Raw genomic sequence first — 13,035 nt, forward strand, 5'->3', positions numbered from 1 at the left:
TTTAATTCTTAGTTCAGCCAGAAGAATTTTGAGGGACAGAGAAGAATTTTCTTCTGCCCCAACAGTGACAAACATCTTGTGTGATTCCTAAACACACACAAGTTTGAAAACCAAAGATCAAAGGCCATGTTTTCCAAACTGTGAGTAAGAATTCATTACTGGCTTGTAGTCTACATTAAAAAAAATACATAATGGAGACTGAAGACTATCAGAGTAAATTGCATGCAGTATGTATAGTTCTTATGAAACAGTTGTCAGTGATATATTGTGTATGTATATACTGGAACACAACATTAATTTTATTTCTGTGAGTCACAGTAAAAAGGTCTTAAAAGTACTAGCTAGGCATTACCGACTTAGAGTAATGCACAATGAGGCAAAATAGTAAAAAAAAAAAAAAAAAAGCAATCAAGAGACAGCATAGCATATAGGTAGGCTCCAGAAGTTATCTAGAGAAATAACAAAACTTAAGACACTTAAACTCTAATCATCTATACTCATAAGGGATATTGTGGTATAATTAATTTGACCAAAAAGCCAGTAACTTCACTTTTAGCCAATAACTTAATTATTATACCTCCATTTTTTTGTTCGTTTACTGTAGTAATAACAAGGAGAATGGACAAATTATTTAAGTTTCAAGGTCCCCTTCACCAGATAGGGGGCAAGCTAGAAAAATATGATAGCCAAAAGAAGTAAAGAAATTTAGTTAACTCATTAATCGAATTCCAATCCCTGGATAACCAAAAGTAACCGTCCATTAAAGCCATCCTACCTCTACTTGCTTACAACACTCAAAGTATTAGGGGCCTCATACCAAACACAACTAATCAGTTCCGAACACTCCAAATGTTTATTAAGCCATCCCCCCTTTTTGCCTTTTGTTTAAAACCAAACCACGGAATCTACGGGAAAGTAGGGTCACAACTGCACCTCTACATGAAGTGAAGACACTCAGACTGCCAAGCAGTGGCAATTGGGCGGCGCGCCTGCGTTTCTCCACTCCAAAGCGGGAAAAAGCAGGGGACCAGGTCCCCGGTGTTACTGGGAGTGGGAGCAAGGAGTATCAGGGGTGCTCACCGCAGGAGTTCAGGTCCAGAAGTCATGCCCACAGCAAAGGAAAAGAAGCGCAATCGCACCTTACACACAAAACACACCACCCCCAGCGCACACACACTTGCTGAGCCAAGGAAAAGAACCGGGATCCCGCCCCTCACCCTCCACACACGCCGAGCCACGGAAAAGCGTGCTTCCACCCTACACGCCCCCCTCTCCACACACCACACAAGCCGAGCTAAGAAAAGAAGCACGGTACCACCTTACCAGCACTCCCGCGAGTGTACACACACACACACACACACACACACACACACACACACAGGCTAAGTCCGAACTGAAACACAACCTGTGTCTCTGTCGCTGAACGGGGAGGGGGCGTGGGGAGCGCGCGGAGAGCTGCAGCGAAACCTTCTCAACCCCCCCCCCCCGGGCCACCGAGCCTATGCATCCACTCCCGCTATCCCCGGAGCCGCGGGAGGAGTCGTCCGGTTTAGAATTCACGTGAGGGAAAAGTGTAATGATGAGCGAGCCTGCTGATGCGTGGGACAAACGTAAACCCCACAAACTTACCTTGGTGGCTGCCGCCGCCGCTCGCCGTCGGGGCTTCCAAAGTAAATGGGAAGGGCCTCCGAGACTGTCTAGCGGCCGGAGAGGCGGAAGGGGGCCTACTCGGACCGGGAGAGAAAAAAAAAAAAAAGCAGCGTCTACCGCGGGCTGGTTGCAGCTGGAGTGACCCTACGCGAGACAGACGCTTAACTGAGGTCCACCTAGTTAACTGGAAAGGGCGGCCATTGACCCGGACTGGCACGCGCCCGGATTGGTTGATTCTGGTGTTGTTTTAAAGGAAACTCTTCTGTGATTGGCCAGGAAAGTCAAGCGGGAACCCAGAGGTGGTGGGTGGAGGGGGCAACAAAATTGTTACCTAGGCAACACAGAGACGCAGAGCTTTCCGCAGTCTATTTTCGGAGACCCGCCAGCTACCCGAAAACTGACCCAGGTGAGGAAACCCGAACCTTAAGAAGGGGAGAGAAAGGGTCCTCAAATACCCTGGCTGTCAGAGAAACTGGGGAGACTTCTGGAGTACTTACCACCCTGAGAGAGATCCAGAAAAGCCACAGGTTGCAAATAGAACAGACCTTTCCCCTAAAGATTTCCCTGCCCTAGACACTAGAAGCAGGAGGTGGCTTTAAAATAACAGTCTATCAGGATGTTAGTGAGAGATGGGGCCATACAGGGAATGGTTGCTGTTTGACTATCTGAAAGCCAAAATGAGCAAGTAAAACTTCCCAATGCCTATGTCAACTCACATGTACAGACATTATCTATCCAGAGTGCTTTGGTTAGGATATATATATATATCATATACCAAAAAATATGTATATATATATTTTTAAGGGGGTATAACGCTGTTCAAACGGGGGGAAAATGGCCGCTGAGCTTGCTACGTAGACAATGGTCTGTGGGCGGTAGTGTGAATGCTGGCCCAAGGGTTCCAACGGTCCTTGGTCAGATCGCTTGAGGACTGAACAAACAGAGCGCACTTAAGTGGGCTAGAGCATGGTGTGTAAGGACTTTCTGTACTTGGCAAGCCGGCTATTCACTAAAGGCTGATTGGAAGCGTAAGTATTATATATCGTTGAACAAATACCTGTCACAAAGTAAAAACCCGTGTCAAAAAATAAAATCTGAGTAAGGGGAGAGAACAGAATTTGACCAGAGGGGTTGGGGTCATTTCTCCTAAGACTTTCCTGTTGTGACAAAGATTCAGAACAGAGGCTAATTCCCAAAGAAATCAAGAAAACAGACCTGTTGACTTAGGGAGAAAAATGTCTAAATACTGGAGGAAAATTTGCTGTCTCCTTTTTAGATAAAGATGGAGTATGAGAATGAGAGAAAAAAATATTGACAAGTGTATTAAGTTTGCCTAAAATAACAATAAAATATTGAATCAAAAGAGTCTTATTTATGAAATATTCCAGGTACTTTCAAAAGCCATCTTCTATTAAATATATTTTAAATTCGTTAAAAAAAAACTCTGTTAATCCCTCATAGTTACTTATGACTTAGTACATTTTAAAGCAGTGAAAGTTTGAGACCTACAAAAGGAAGTCATTCTTGGTATTGTAAAGACAAAGTCAAAAATGTATTTTTTTAATAAGCAGGGAATCATTGATGTGTATAGCTGTAAAAAATGTAAAAAAAATAGCCAGTATATTATAATTTAATTCAGACATACGCAGAGATGATGTTTACTTTTGTATTTTCAGAAGAATTTAACATAAGAGTTGCTAAATAAGAATTATGTAAATAAAGTTGTAGAAGAAAACCAAATTATTTAAGAGAGTAAATGGATTTTTGCTTTTTGTTTTGTGTTTTTTAAGAGATTAAATGGCTTTTGAATACTTTGAAATCATTCAGCTATCAACAGTGCTTTACATAAGGATATTTGTTTCCTGTTAAACAAATTCCCAAATGATACTACTTGGGGTTTCCTTATTACCCTTGTTTTATTTACTTTATATACTTGAATTAATAAAATATTTCCTTTTGAATTGTCTGTAATTTAGAGTTTTCACTAATTTAACCTGGAGTTTTCTCCAATTAGTTCAAGTGAAAGAGCCATCCCTGTTGACACTGTGGATGGAGGAAAATAAAGTAGAAGACAGGGCCCCAGCCGTCACAAAGAGACTGAATTAATCTCAGGTTTCTGATATTGCTTCAGTGCCATGAGTCTGGAGTCACCCTGGTTGAGTTTGTTTAGTCCCTGATTTCTATGTTTTCATAATGAGTTGTTTCTGAAGTGTCTGTCTCTTTAGCTCTTGTGGCTGGTATCAAGAGAGATTCCCCCAATCACACCTTTATGTAGGAAGGCCCGAAAGGCTCAAGTTGATGTGGGAAAATCATCGGCTCTGTCCAGAAGATGCTGCCATTGGAATCAGCCTAGCAACAGAGAGTGAGAGAAATAAAAACAGAGGGCCTAGAAACTTTATTTTCTAATAACCAAATCTCAAGTTGATTTAGCAATATATTTTGTTTTTAATGAAACTACTGCTTACATTTAATTTAAATGTATTCTTGGCCTATTTAAAGGGCAATGCCAGATTCAGGCAGTGTGGCTCTGGAATCTTTTTTTTTTTTTAAATCACTGCACTACAAAGAGTACCCTAGGCAAAAGGAGAAATACATTCTCAGGTACAAGAGCAGGAAATTATAAGGTATGTTTAATAAGCAGTTCAGTTTTTAACAGAACACGTTGCATGTAGGAGAATAAATACAGAGGGGCAGAAAATTAGATGGGTATAATATTCTAAAGGGCCTTGGCTGCCAGGCTTAAGATGAACCTAACATATGTCAAATTTACAAGTAAAAGATAGCCCTACAAATAAATAACACTGCACAGTTTGTAAAAAGGCATATTGATTTAGTTTTTCCAATGCGATCTGTTTTTGTCAAACTTCAATGTTTTTATTAGTTTAATTAAGTATTCTTAATTTGTTAAACTTCTAAAAGATCTAGTGGAATCTCCATTTCCATTGAATTTAGAATATTTTTTCCAAAAATTCCTATCAGTGTTTTTCTCTTTCGATCCTTTAAACTATTTAGTAGTTATTCACAAAGTACTGGTGATTCCTTTACTTCTCAAAATATAATACCAACAAGCTTGTCTTGATTTATTATTTCATGTTTGCAGGTTATTACAGTTGCTATGGTAAAAATGATTTTTGCATAAGTGCCAATTTCATTATGCTACCTCTCCTCCAATTTAGCTACTTACAAATCTATGCCATTTTATGGCAGCATAATTTGGAATTTAAGAATTCTAATTCCTAATATGCTTCAGTTATATAAAGTATTACTATCAATTATTGTGAATGATTTGTTATATACTCCAACATGCCTCCCAAGAAGTGGCATCTCCTTTAAAGCAGTCACGTTGGGAATCTAACCATTTGCTGTTGCTATTGTTCAAATTACTTTTGAAAATGCTCTTTCAGAATCGCCTTGAGGCCTGTAGCATATTCTTTCGAATCTCCTCAAAGTACCAAATCTTCATATTTTGAAAGTAGATGTGATATCTAGGTATACCTAGATATTACTTGGAGACTAATCTGATATATAATCAAAGTGAGCAATACCATAAATAAACATATTTTTTAGTAATACATATGAAGGCAACCCCAAAATATTTTGAGCACTGATAGCATAATTTACATCAGTGTATAACCTTCCAAGGTGACTACTTTGAAATACAGTATTCATAAGAATTTAATCATGCTTCATTCAGTATTCATAACCTGCTGGCTATATGCCAGGTCCAGTTTCCAAGGCTCTTGGCTTACAGGTATGGCTTTCCCACTGCCCACACTGCCCTGCCTGTCACCAAATGAGAACCAGGCCGGAGCTTCTTCCCAACTAGTAGGGATTTAAAATAAATCTGCTTTCTCTAAATTCAGTATCCACCGTCCCCACTGAATGGCAGCCTTGCTTCCGAATGTAGCTGCACAGGGTGACATTAGAAAGCCTTGGATTCGATGCCTGGTTCTCTTTTCCAGCTGTGACCTTGAGCCATGCCCTATTCTGAGCTTCTATCCCTAGCTGCCAACTCTCCAACAATGCTCAAGAACCAGATCCTGCCTCCTATACCCCCACCTGTGGACCAGGGCTCTGCTTCACCTATACAGACCTTCCTCTAACCATGCTATTCAACCTTTCTGACTTGAAACCCTGTTCTTGTCCCCAAACTGCTGCTGCCATGCCCTGCCAAGCACATGAAAATATATGAATGCAGTTCTCATTGCTAACTCAGACACCATATCTTGGACTTCTGAATACTCTTCTTCTGTGTTAGCTTGGCTGGTTCAGTTTATTCCCCTCTCACCAGCCTACCATTGAGCTCTTACAAGCCTCATCATTCAGTATCTGTGTGTGCTGGCACCTTGTGCCAAACAATAATAATTTTATACAGCTTTTCATATTTTAGCAACCTCTTTCACCTACATTGCATAATAAGGCCATCACAAGAAGTTTGTAAGGTAAAAATGGAATAGCAAAAGTTTCTGTTATGTCTTTTTTTATTTTTTAATGTTGATTTATGAGAGAGAGGGAGAATGAACTGAGGAGGGGCAGAGAGAGAGGGAGACATAGAATTGGAAGCAGGCTCCAGGCTCTGAGCTGTCAGCACAGAGCCTGACATGAGGCTTGAACCCATGAGCCCTGAGATCATGACCTGGGCTGAAATCAGACACCTAACCAATTGAGCCACCCAGGCACCCCATGTTTGTTTTTTTTTTAAATCTCATTGTGCAGTCTCAACTCAAAATACTGTTCATATCATTGCATCTGATATCTGGATCCATCTCCCCTTTTGCTGTCAAAAGTAGAAAATGTGTCAATAAATATTTTTGCTTTTAGTGTTCAGTAAATATTTAATGAATACATAATCAACTAAAATGTTTGAATAAACAGGAGCCTTTTTGTTTAAGTTAATATGTGTCAATTATTCATTTCCATAGCAGACTACCAGACCATACTGTGAGAGAAGATTGCTTTCTCACCACTTATTTTACCTTTTTCAATTTAATGAACTTCCAGTGTAATGAGTTTTATCATTAACTTATTTGACATCATTATTAGAAGTGATATTCATGCCCAGCAAAATTAAATTTTTAAAGGACCAATAATAGCTCACATATGTTGAGTGCTTACTATGTGCCAGGCACTGTTCTAAGCTCTTTTACGTGTATTAAGCTACGTAATCCTTGTAACAACCTTATGAGGTAGCACTATTATTATTCCTATTTCATAGATAAGGAAGAATAGGGTATATAGAGGTTAAATGACATGCCAGTGTCACAGAGCTGGGAAGTAAATGATATAAATCTAGGCGGCATGATGCTGGAGACCTTACTCTTGACCACTATGACATACTGGCCCTATGCTAGATGTACAAGTCAATTTAACATTTCTTTCATACCCTTGACATCTCCAATAAGCATTTATATCAGTTTGGCATTTAAAAAAGAAAGTCAAAATAATAGTAAAATATAAAACAGAAGGTTTGTAAAACTCCATCTGCATGCAGATTGATTTTGACAGGTGATTATACCAGCACGTATTTGAAAATCCCTTCATATTACTGTTCTAGGCACAATGCAGAATTTTTAGTGGATCATTTAGTAATAGCACTATAGAAGTGTTTGCAGTGAATTGATTTTATAATGTTTAAAAATATTAGCAGAGGTGTAGAAAAGATTCCTATTATACTTCTGCCCAAATCATTAACAATAGTCTTTATTCAGGTTATTCATTAAAGTCTGTGACTCTTTCAAGATGTTTAAAGACCCTGAATTCCTACCCCAAATGTAGCTGTAAGGATTTTTTAAAAGACTGATGGTTGGTAGGATCATAAGCAGTTGAGATTTTCCTATTTATGCTTTTAATGTATAATCTCCTCAAATTTCCATGATAGACATATATAGTATCACTATTATAATCCTAAAAACAGTTCATTTAATTTGCGTGAACTTTTCACTAAAGTTAATGAACCAACCCACTAGAATTCTCAAACGGCAATATAATGCTAGGCATCATCAAGGGTTGATTAAAAATTTAATCTTCATGCCTTCAATGAAATAGAAAACCAAAATCTCTCTCTCTGATTATCTTCTTCCTCAGAATATGGAACCTGAAAATAAGGAGTCTGAAAATACAGAAACGAAAACTACGGAAACTGAAAACATGGAATCTGAAAACATGGACACTGAAACCATTTCTTCAGTTTCAGCCCTGCAGGCTCTGTCTAAGCTACTTTTTCCTGAAGAAGAGGATGATTTTGAGCCTAGACAGGTGGTTGTATACTTACAGATGAATCAGTTCCATTTATGCTAAGTTGTTAAACTGTATTTGAACAGCTCATTCCAAACCTTTGCTATGGGAGTGAGGCTGTGTCATCTGATGCTTTCACAGGAGGCTGCAGGACTGATTATGCATGAGAGAATAACCTCTAGTACATTTCTAGCAAACATAATTATATTTTTTTCTAAACTACCTGAACAGTGAATAGGAAAACAGTTCTGTAACTATGGTAGCAATAACCACATTTCAAAATGTTTTTCATTTATATTTATGGCCAAAGAATGCTTGACAACCATTGCAAAAAATGGTAGCTAGGATTTTTAAGCCTAGACAGTATGTCTATAAAACAAATAATTTCAACTGATGCTATTAATCAGGCCCCCATAATCCAGATCCTTTGATTTTTAAAAATTTTTCTACACAGGAAAACAGAACAGAAAATAATTTGGGCCAGATAATGGGACAAATTAGCTTTAGCCTACTAAAATTAACTTGTGTGATACATGTTCAGATAGAGCTGTGGAAATCTAATTTGTTGGATAGTATTTGGGATCAGGACAGGTAACCTCAGGAGGGCTTACAGCAGCATGATGGGCTTCATTTTGGGGAAGGAGGGTTCCAGAAAATGACCGGCCACTCCACAGTCACTGGAGGTATTTCCAGAATAATCAAAACACTTTTATGTAACCCCTGGGCTTCATTCTCCTACTCCTTAGGTATCAGCAAACCTTGGCTGTCAGACTGCCTATATGTGAAGGCAAACAAAATTGAGGGCAGAAATCTCACACTATAGTAGTATATATCAATCTGCTTTAAATAATTTTAGTGAAGTTGTTATCATGACCAGTTTGCCACAAATAACCCATTTTCAGTGAGCACACATATCAATTTGCTCCTCCCCAAATTCTTTATTTCTATTGTGTGGAAAAACAAGTATAATCTGAATAGGCAGCAAATTTGGTGACTCAGATCAACACTGGATTGAGCTTCCACCATCCAGGAAGAGTTAGGGGGAATGTGCTGAATCAAATAAAGACTAAGATGTACAATGGAAATAAAATGTGTAGATGGTAACTGAATCAACTTGGAGCTGGGTTAGAAACCAAGAAGTGTTGGTCAGGCAGTAGTTAGTAGGGGCCAAACAAATCAGGGCATTAATAATAGCATTGAATATATACAACAAATAGGACACTGGAGAAAAATTTCGGAGCAATGTATCAGTGAAGTTAGGAAGGCAGGTTCATTCTTGCTACCTGAAGCTGAAATAGAAAGATAATACACCATGAGAAGGGTAGGGTAGGGTTATGTCGTATACATAAATTATGTTAAATATCTGAGAAACAACAATCTCGAATAAAGGCAAGTGGAACTTGTAAGTGGAACAGATTCAGAGATAAAGATTCACCCTGGTTACATAGCCTGTTCTCTTTGGCATTTAAGTATGGGGATGTTTATTTGCATCTAGAGGTGATTCTAGGAGAACAATGAGTGATTATGAGAATAGAGACAGTAGGGTCATTTTACCAAATTGTACAGTTCATAGATGAAAATTACTGTAATACTGTATGATTCTGTATATCTGGGTTATAACCAATTTTGAGGTAATTGGTCATTCAGACACCACTGCACAGATATCATTAGAGGATATAGAATTGGAGTTTCAGAACAGTGGGAGAATAATTAATGTTTCTAATGAACTACTAAATTTTCCAGGAGAAAAACAGTTTTTCATTTTTTAACATGTATAAATGTTGGGAACTGTGGAATGATTACAAGAGTGATGTGGTTTTGAAAATTCTCTCTCTGAAAACAGCATTAGTACGGTTGCAAATAAGTTGGTTTATTTACACAGTCCCCACCTCAAGAATCTAGGAGATTGGGAAGAGACTGTTTTTGAAACTCAAAAGGGGTTCTTAAGGCCTGTGGGAAATAAAGCTCACCACTCCACAGACATTGTTAACAAAGTTGTTCCAACTCTCTTACATATTGCAAAGTGGCATGAATTGCAATGACAGATTACTCTGATAATTGGATGTGGATACATGGTAAAGACTTAAATGATTATTTTTATAGAAAACATTTACAAGAGGGTTTTTAATGTTTTTATTATCCTGGATCAATTTTTCACTTGAAATTTTTGTTTTTAATCATTTATTTTCCTTAAATTAATAAACTGCAACTCCCCCTCTGTTGTGAGGTACTGATTGAATCATCACTCTGCTTGGAGAGCATACCAATTTTTGTCAGGAATATTCAAGTTTTTATTTGTATGGATTTTAATTTTCCCTGGAAGGAGTCATTCAACAAAACAAGAGGCCCTCATGTTCCAAGAAATGCTTTACTCTGATTGACTATTAGTATTCTAGCGATTAATAACTTAAGAAAAGCACCACAAGTTTATATGACCTTAGTGACTGAAAAGAAAAAACCATACAGAACACAGTCCTGAAATTTTCACATAAAAATGCCCGTAACACTGTAACCGCAGACATAGCATTTTTGAAGCTCCTTTTGGAAAGGAATGGTTACTGTCTCAGAAACCGTTGAGATGTTACAGATTAATTTCTGATTTATAGCTGTTGGAATAGTTTAGCATAATAAAAACACAGGTGAGCTTTGCCATTGGCTTTCAAGGACAGACACTATCCCTCTTGCCCAAACAGGACATCATAACAATTCTACATGTCTGAAGTGTTGGGAGATGGGGTCAGGGGCCTGAGAGAAAGAAGTTAGAGACAGTAGTTTGCCAGGGTCCAAGGAGATAAGAATTTTTTGACTGCCAGCAATGGAGTAAATTGGAGCTGTGGAATCTGGCATCAGCAAAAACAATCAGTAAAATACTGGGGTTTTCTTGATATATCAAAAGACCCCTGAGAAGGTCCAATGAGGCAGTTGCTGCTATACCGAAAGTGTAATATGTATCATACTTCAGTGAAAAAAGGAAAATTATTCTTATACTGGGAAGTAGAGAAGCAACCCTGTGGAGGCATGTTTCCTTGCACAAAGCCTGGCAAAATCAACTCATGATGACTGAAGTGGTTCAGCATGTATTTGACACTATTAATTGGGGGTTAAATCCATTAGTTCAGTGTCATAGGTGGTGTGACGAGGAAGGGTTTCATAAAGTGGAAAAGCAGTAAAATCTGGTAACAAGAGTTTTGAATGAGTTCTTTGATATCTAAAGATCCTATTTAGTGGCTTGTTTTTGTTACTGTAAAACTTTCCCAGCCGTTTCCATCTTCCACCTAACTATGACCAGATACTGCCCAAACCCGAAATTGCCCATGCTTTTATACTAATACTTTGTTGTGACCTTTAAAGAGATAAATGTGGCTCATCCCCCTATCTGCAGGGATACATGATTCATTGGACTGGAACTGGGGATTTAGTCTGATCAAAGATCAGTTCTGCCTTAAGATCTATTAAACTAAATACTTTTTGAAAGGACAAGAAAAACACATTTTAAATAATACTTGACATCTGTCTCTCTGTTGTATAACAACGATGCTTAATTAAATGAGAAACGCTATGAAATTTGAGATGGAAAGCTTATCAACTTTCAAGTATTATCTGTCATGCAAGATGCACCAGTAGTAATTACAGAATGTTGGACTTTTTTCTTTTCTCCCAGCCAAATTGTTCATATGTTTATGAAGCCATGGGTCCTGGGAATATTGGACCACCCAGCACAGAGGAGCTCAAAGGTAAGCTATTTAACAAAGCATATAGATCAATATAATCAGTATAATCTTTGGGAGCAAAATTATAGGAAGAGTGATCCTAACACTAGGATTTGTCAAAGATGATCTCAAATAATTGTGGAAATGATGAACAGCAATTTACATATAAAGATGCTGTGTTTACTCTACTGTTGTAGGAAGGTCATTTTTCTACTAATGGAAATTAATTTGCTTTGAATTATTCACATTCATTTTTTGGGCATATTTCCCAAGACATTAAACCACGAATATGTGGTTAAATAACTTTTTTATTATTTAGGTTCTGGTTACCAAGATGCTTAGTTTCTTCACCTTTTATCCTACTATATCTGCTATATTCCGGCAATTTCACAGAATTTATTAATTCATTCAACAAATATTCATTGAGAGCCTGTTATGTACCAGGCATTATGATCATCTCTGGGACTATTATAAAGATCACAATAGAAAGGTCTCTGCCCCCATTGACCTTATAGTCTTTTGGAGAAAACAATAAAAGAAATAACTATACCGTTTGATCTTACACCAAAATACTTATAAACTAAACCTATTTATATATGATGGGATTTAATTGTATACTTAAATTATAATTAATTATAATTAAATATATCAAGTATATAATTAAATAGATTTATATTTATAATATATATTCATACTTATATAATTAATTATAATACATAATTAAATATATTTAATTATAATATATATTTAATTATATATTAAATTAATGACTTATATAGGTGCAGGTCCAATAAACTAGAATAAATATTTGGGGGGATGTTTTCCCAACATTTTGGCTCATACATTTTCACATAGTTGAACATTTTACACATCTTTAAAAATATATAAGTCTCTAATTCTGTCATGATGACAGTTACCAGAGAGTGGATAGGGAAAGGAAGAGAAATTTTTTCATCAGTTTAGCTGATTGTCAAAGATTTTATTTGGAAAAATGTTTAAAATAATGTCTCAAATGAGGTCTGAGGGAATGATCTTACAATTTCAGTTATTATACTCTACATACAGAAGAATCTATTTGCCTCGTTCAAGAGATGTTGGGGGATGCCTGGGTGGCTCAGTTGGTTGAGCGTCCAATTTCAGCTCAGGTCATGATCTCATCATTTGTGAGTTCGAGCCCCATGTTGGTCTCTGTGCTGACAGCTCAGAGCCTGGAGCCTGATTTGGATTCTGTGTCTCCCTCTCTTTCTGCCCCTTCCCTGCTCGCACTTTGTTTCTGTCTCTCTCTCAGAAATAAATAAATGTTACCAAAAAATTAAAAAAATAAAAGACATGTTAGAAGACTAGTTCAAATTTCAATGTATTTCTATGCTGCCAGTATTTCTGATAGTGTATGTCTAATAACCTCTAAATTCTGAGAACAATGAGTCATTTGTAACATATT

At 37.4% G+C, this 13,035-nt stretch overlaps 2 protein-coding genes across 3 annotated transcripts in view; one reads left to right on the forward strand and one right to left on the reverse strand.

Moving 5' to 3' along the window:
- The window catches only part of NUP62CL (nucleoporin 62 C-terminal like), a 75,840-nt gene extending 74,097 nt beyond the window's left edge, over positions 1–1,743 (reverse strand). The window contains exon 1 of the mRNA XM_029930065.1: positions 1,630–1,743. The gene's annotated coding sequence lies outside the window, so the exon portion shown is untranslated. The remainder of the gene's footprint in view (positions 1–1,629) is intronic.
- A 238-nt stretch (positions 1,744–1,981) lies between these two features.
- Positions 1,982–13,035, forward strand: part of PIH1D3 (PIH1 domain containing 3) — a 37,601-nt gene continuing 26,547 nt past the window's right edge. Inside the window, exons 1-3 of one of the 2 annotated variants that reach the window (XM_029930665.1) lie at positions 1,982–2,056; positions 7,735–7,905; positions 11,546–11,618. In XM_029930665.1, coding sequence (XP_029786525.1) covers positions 7,738–7,905; positions 11,546–11,618 — 241 coding nt within the window. In that variant the 5' untranslated portion in view covers positions 1,982–2,056; positions 7,735–7,737. Of the gene's footprint in view, positions 2,057–2,559; positions 2,679–7,734; positions 7,909–11,545; positions 11,619–13,035 lie in introns of those variants that run through there. The other variant, XM_029930664.1, reaches the window with a different exon arrangement.

This window comes from Suricata suricatta, chromosome X (assembly GCF_006229205.1).
Source record: "Suricata suricatta isolate VVHF042 chromosome X, meerkat_22Aug2017_6uvM2_HiC, whole genome shotgun sequence".
NCBI classification, from domain to species: domain Eukaryota; kingdom Metazoa; phylum Chordata; class Mammalia; order Carnivora; family Herpestidae; genus Suricata; species Suricata suricatta.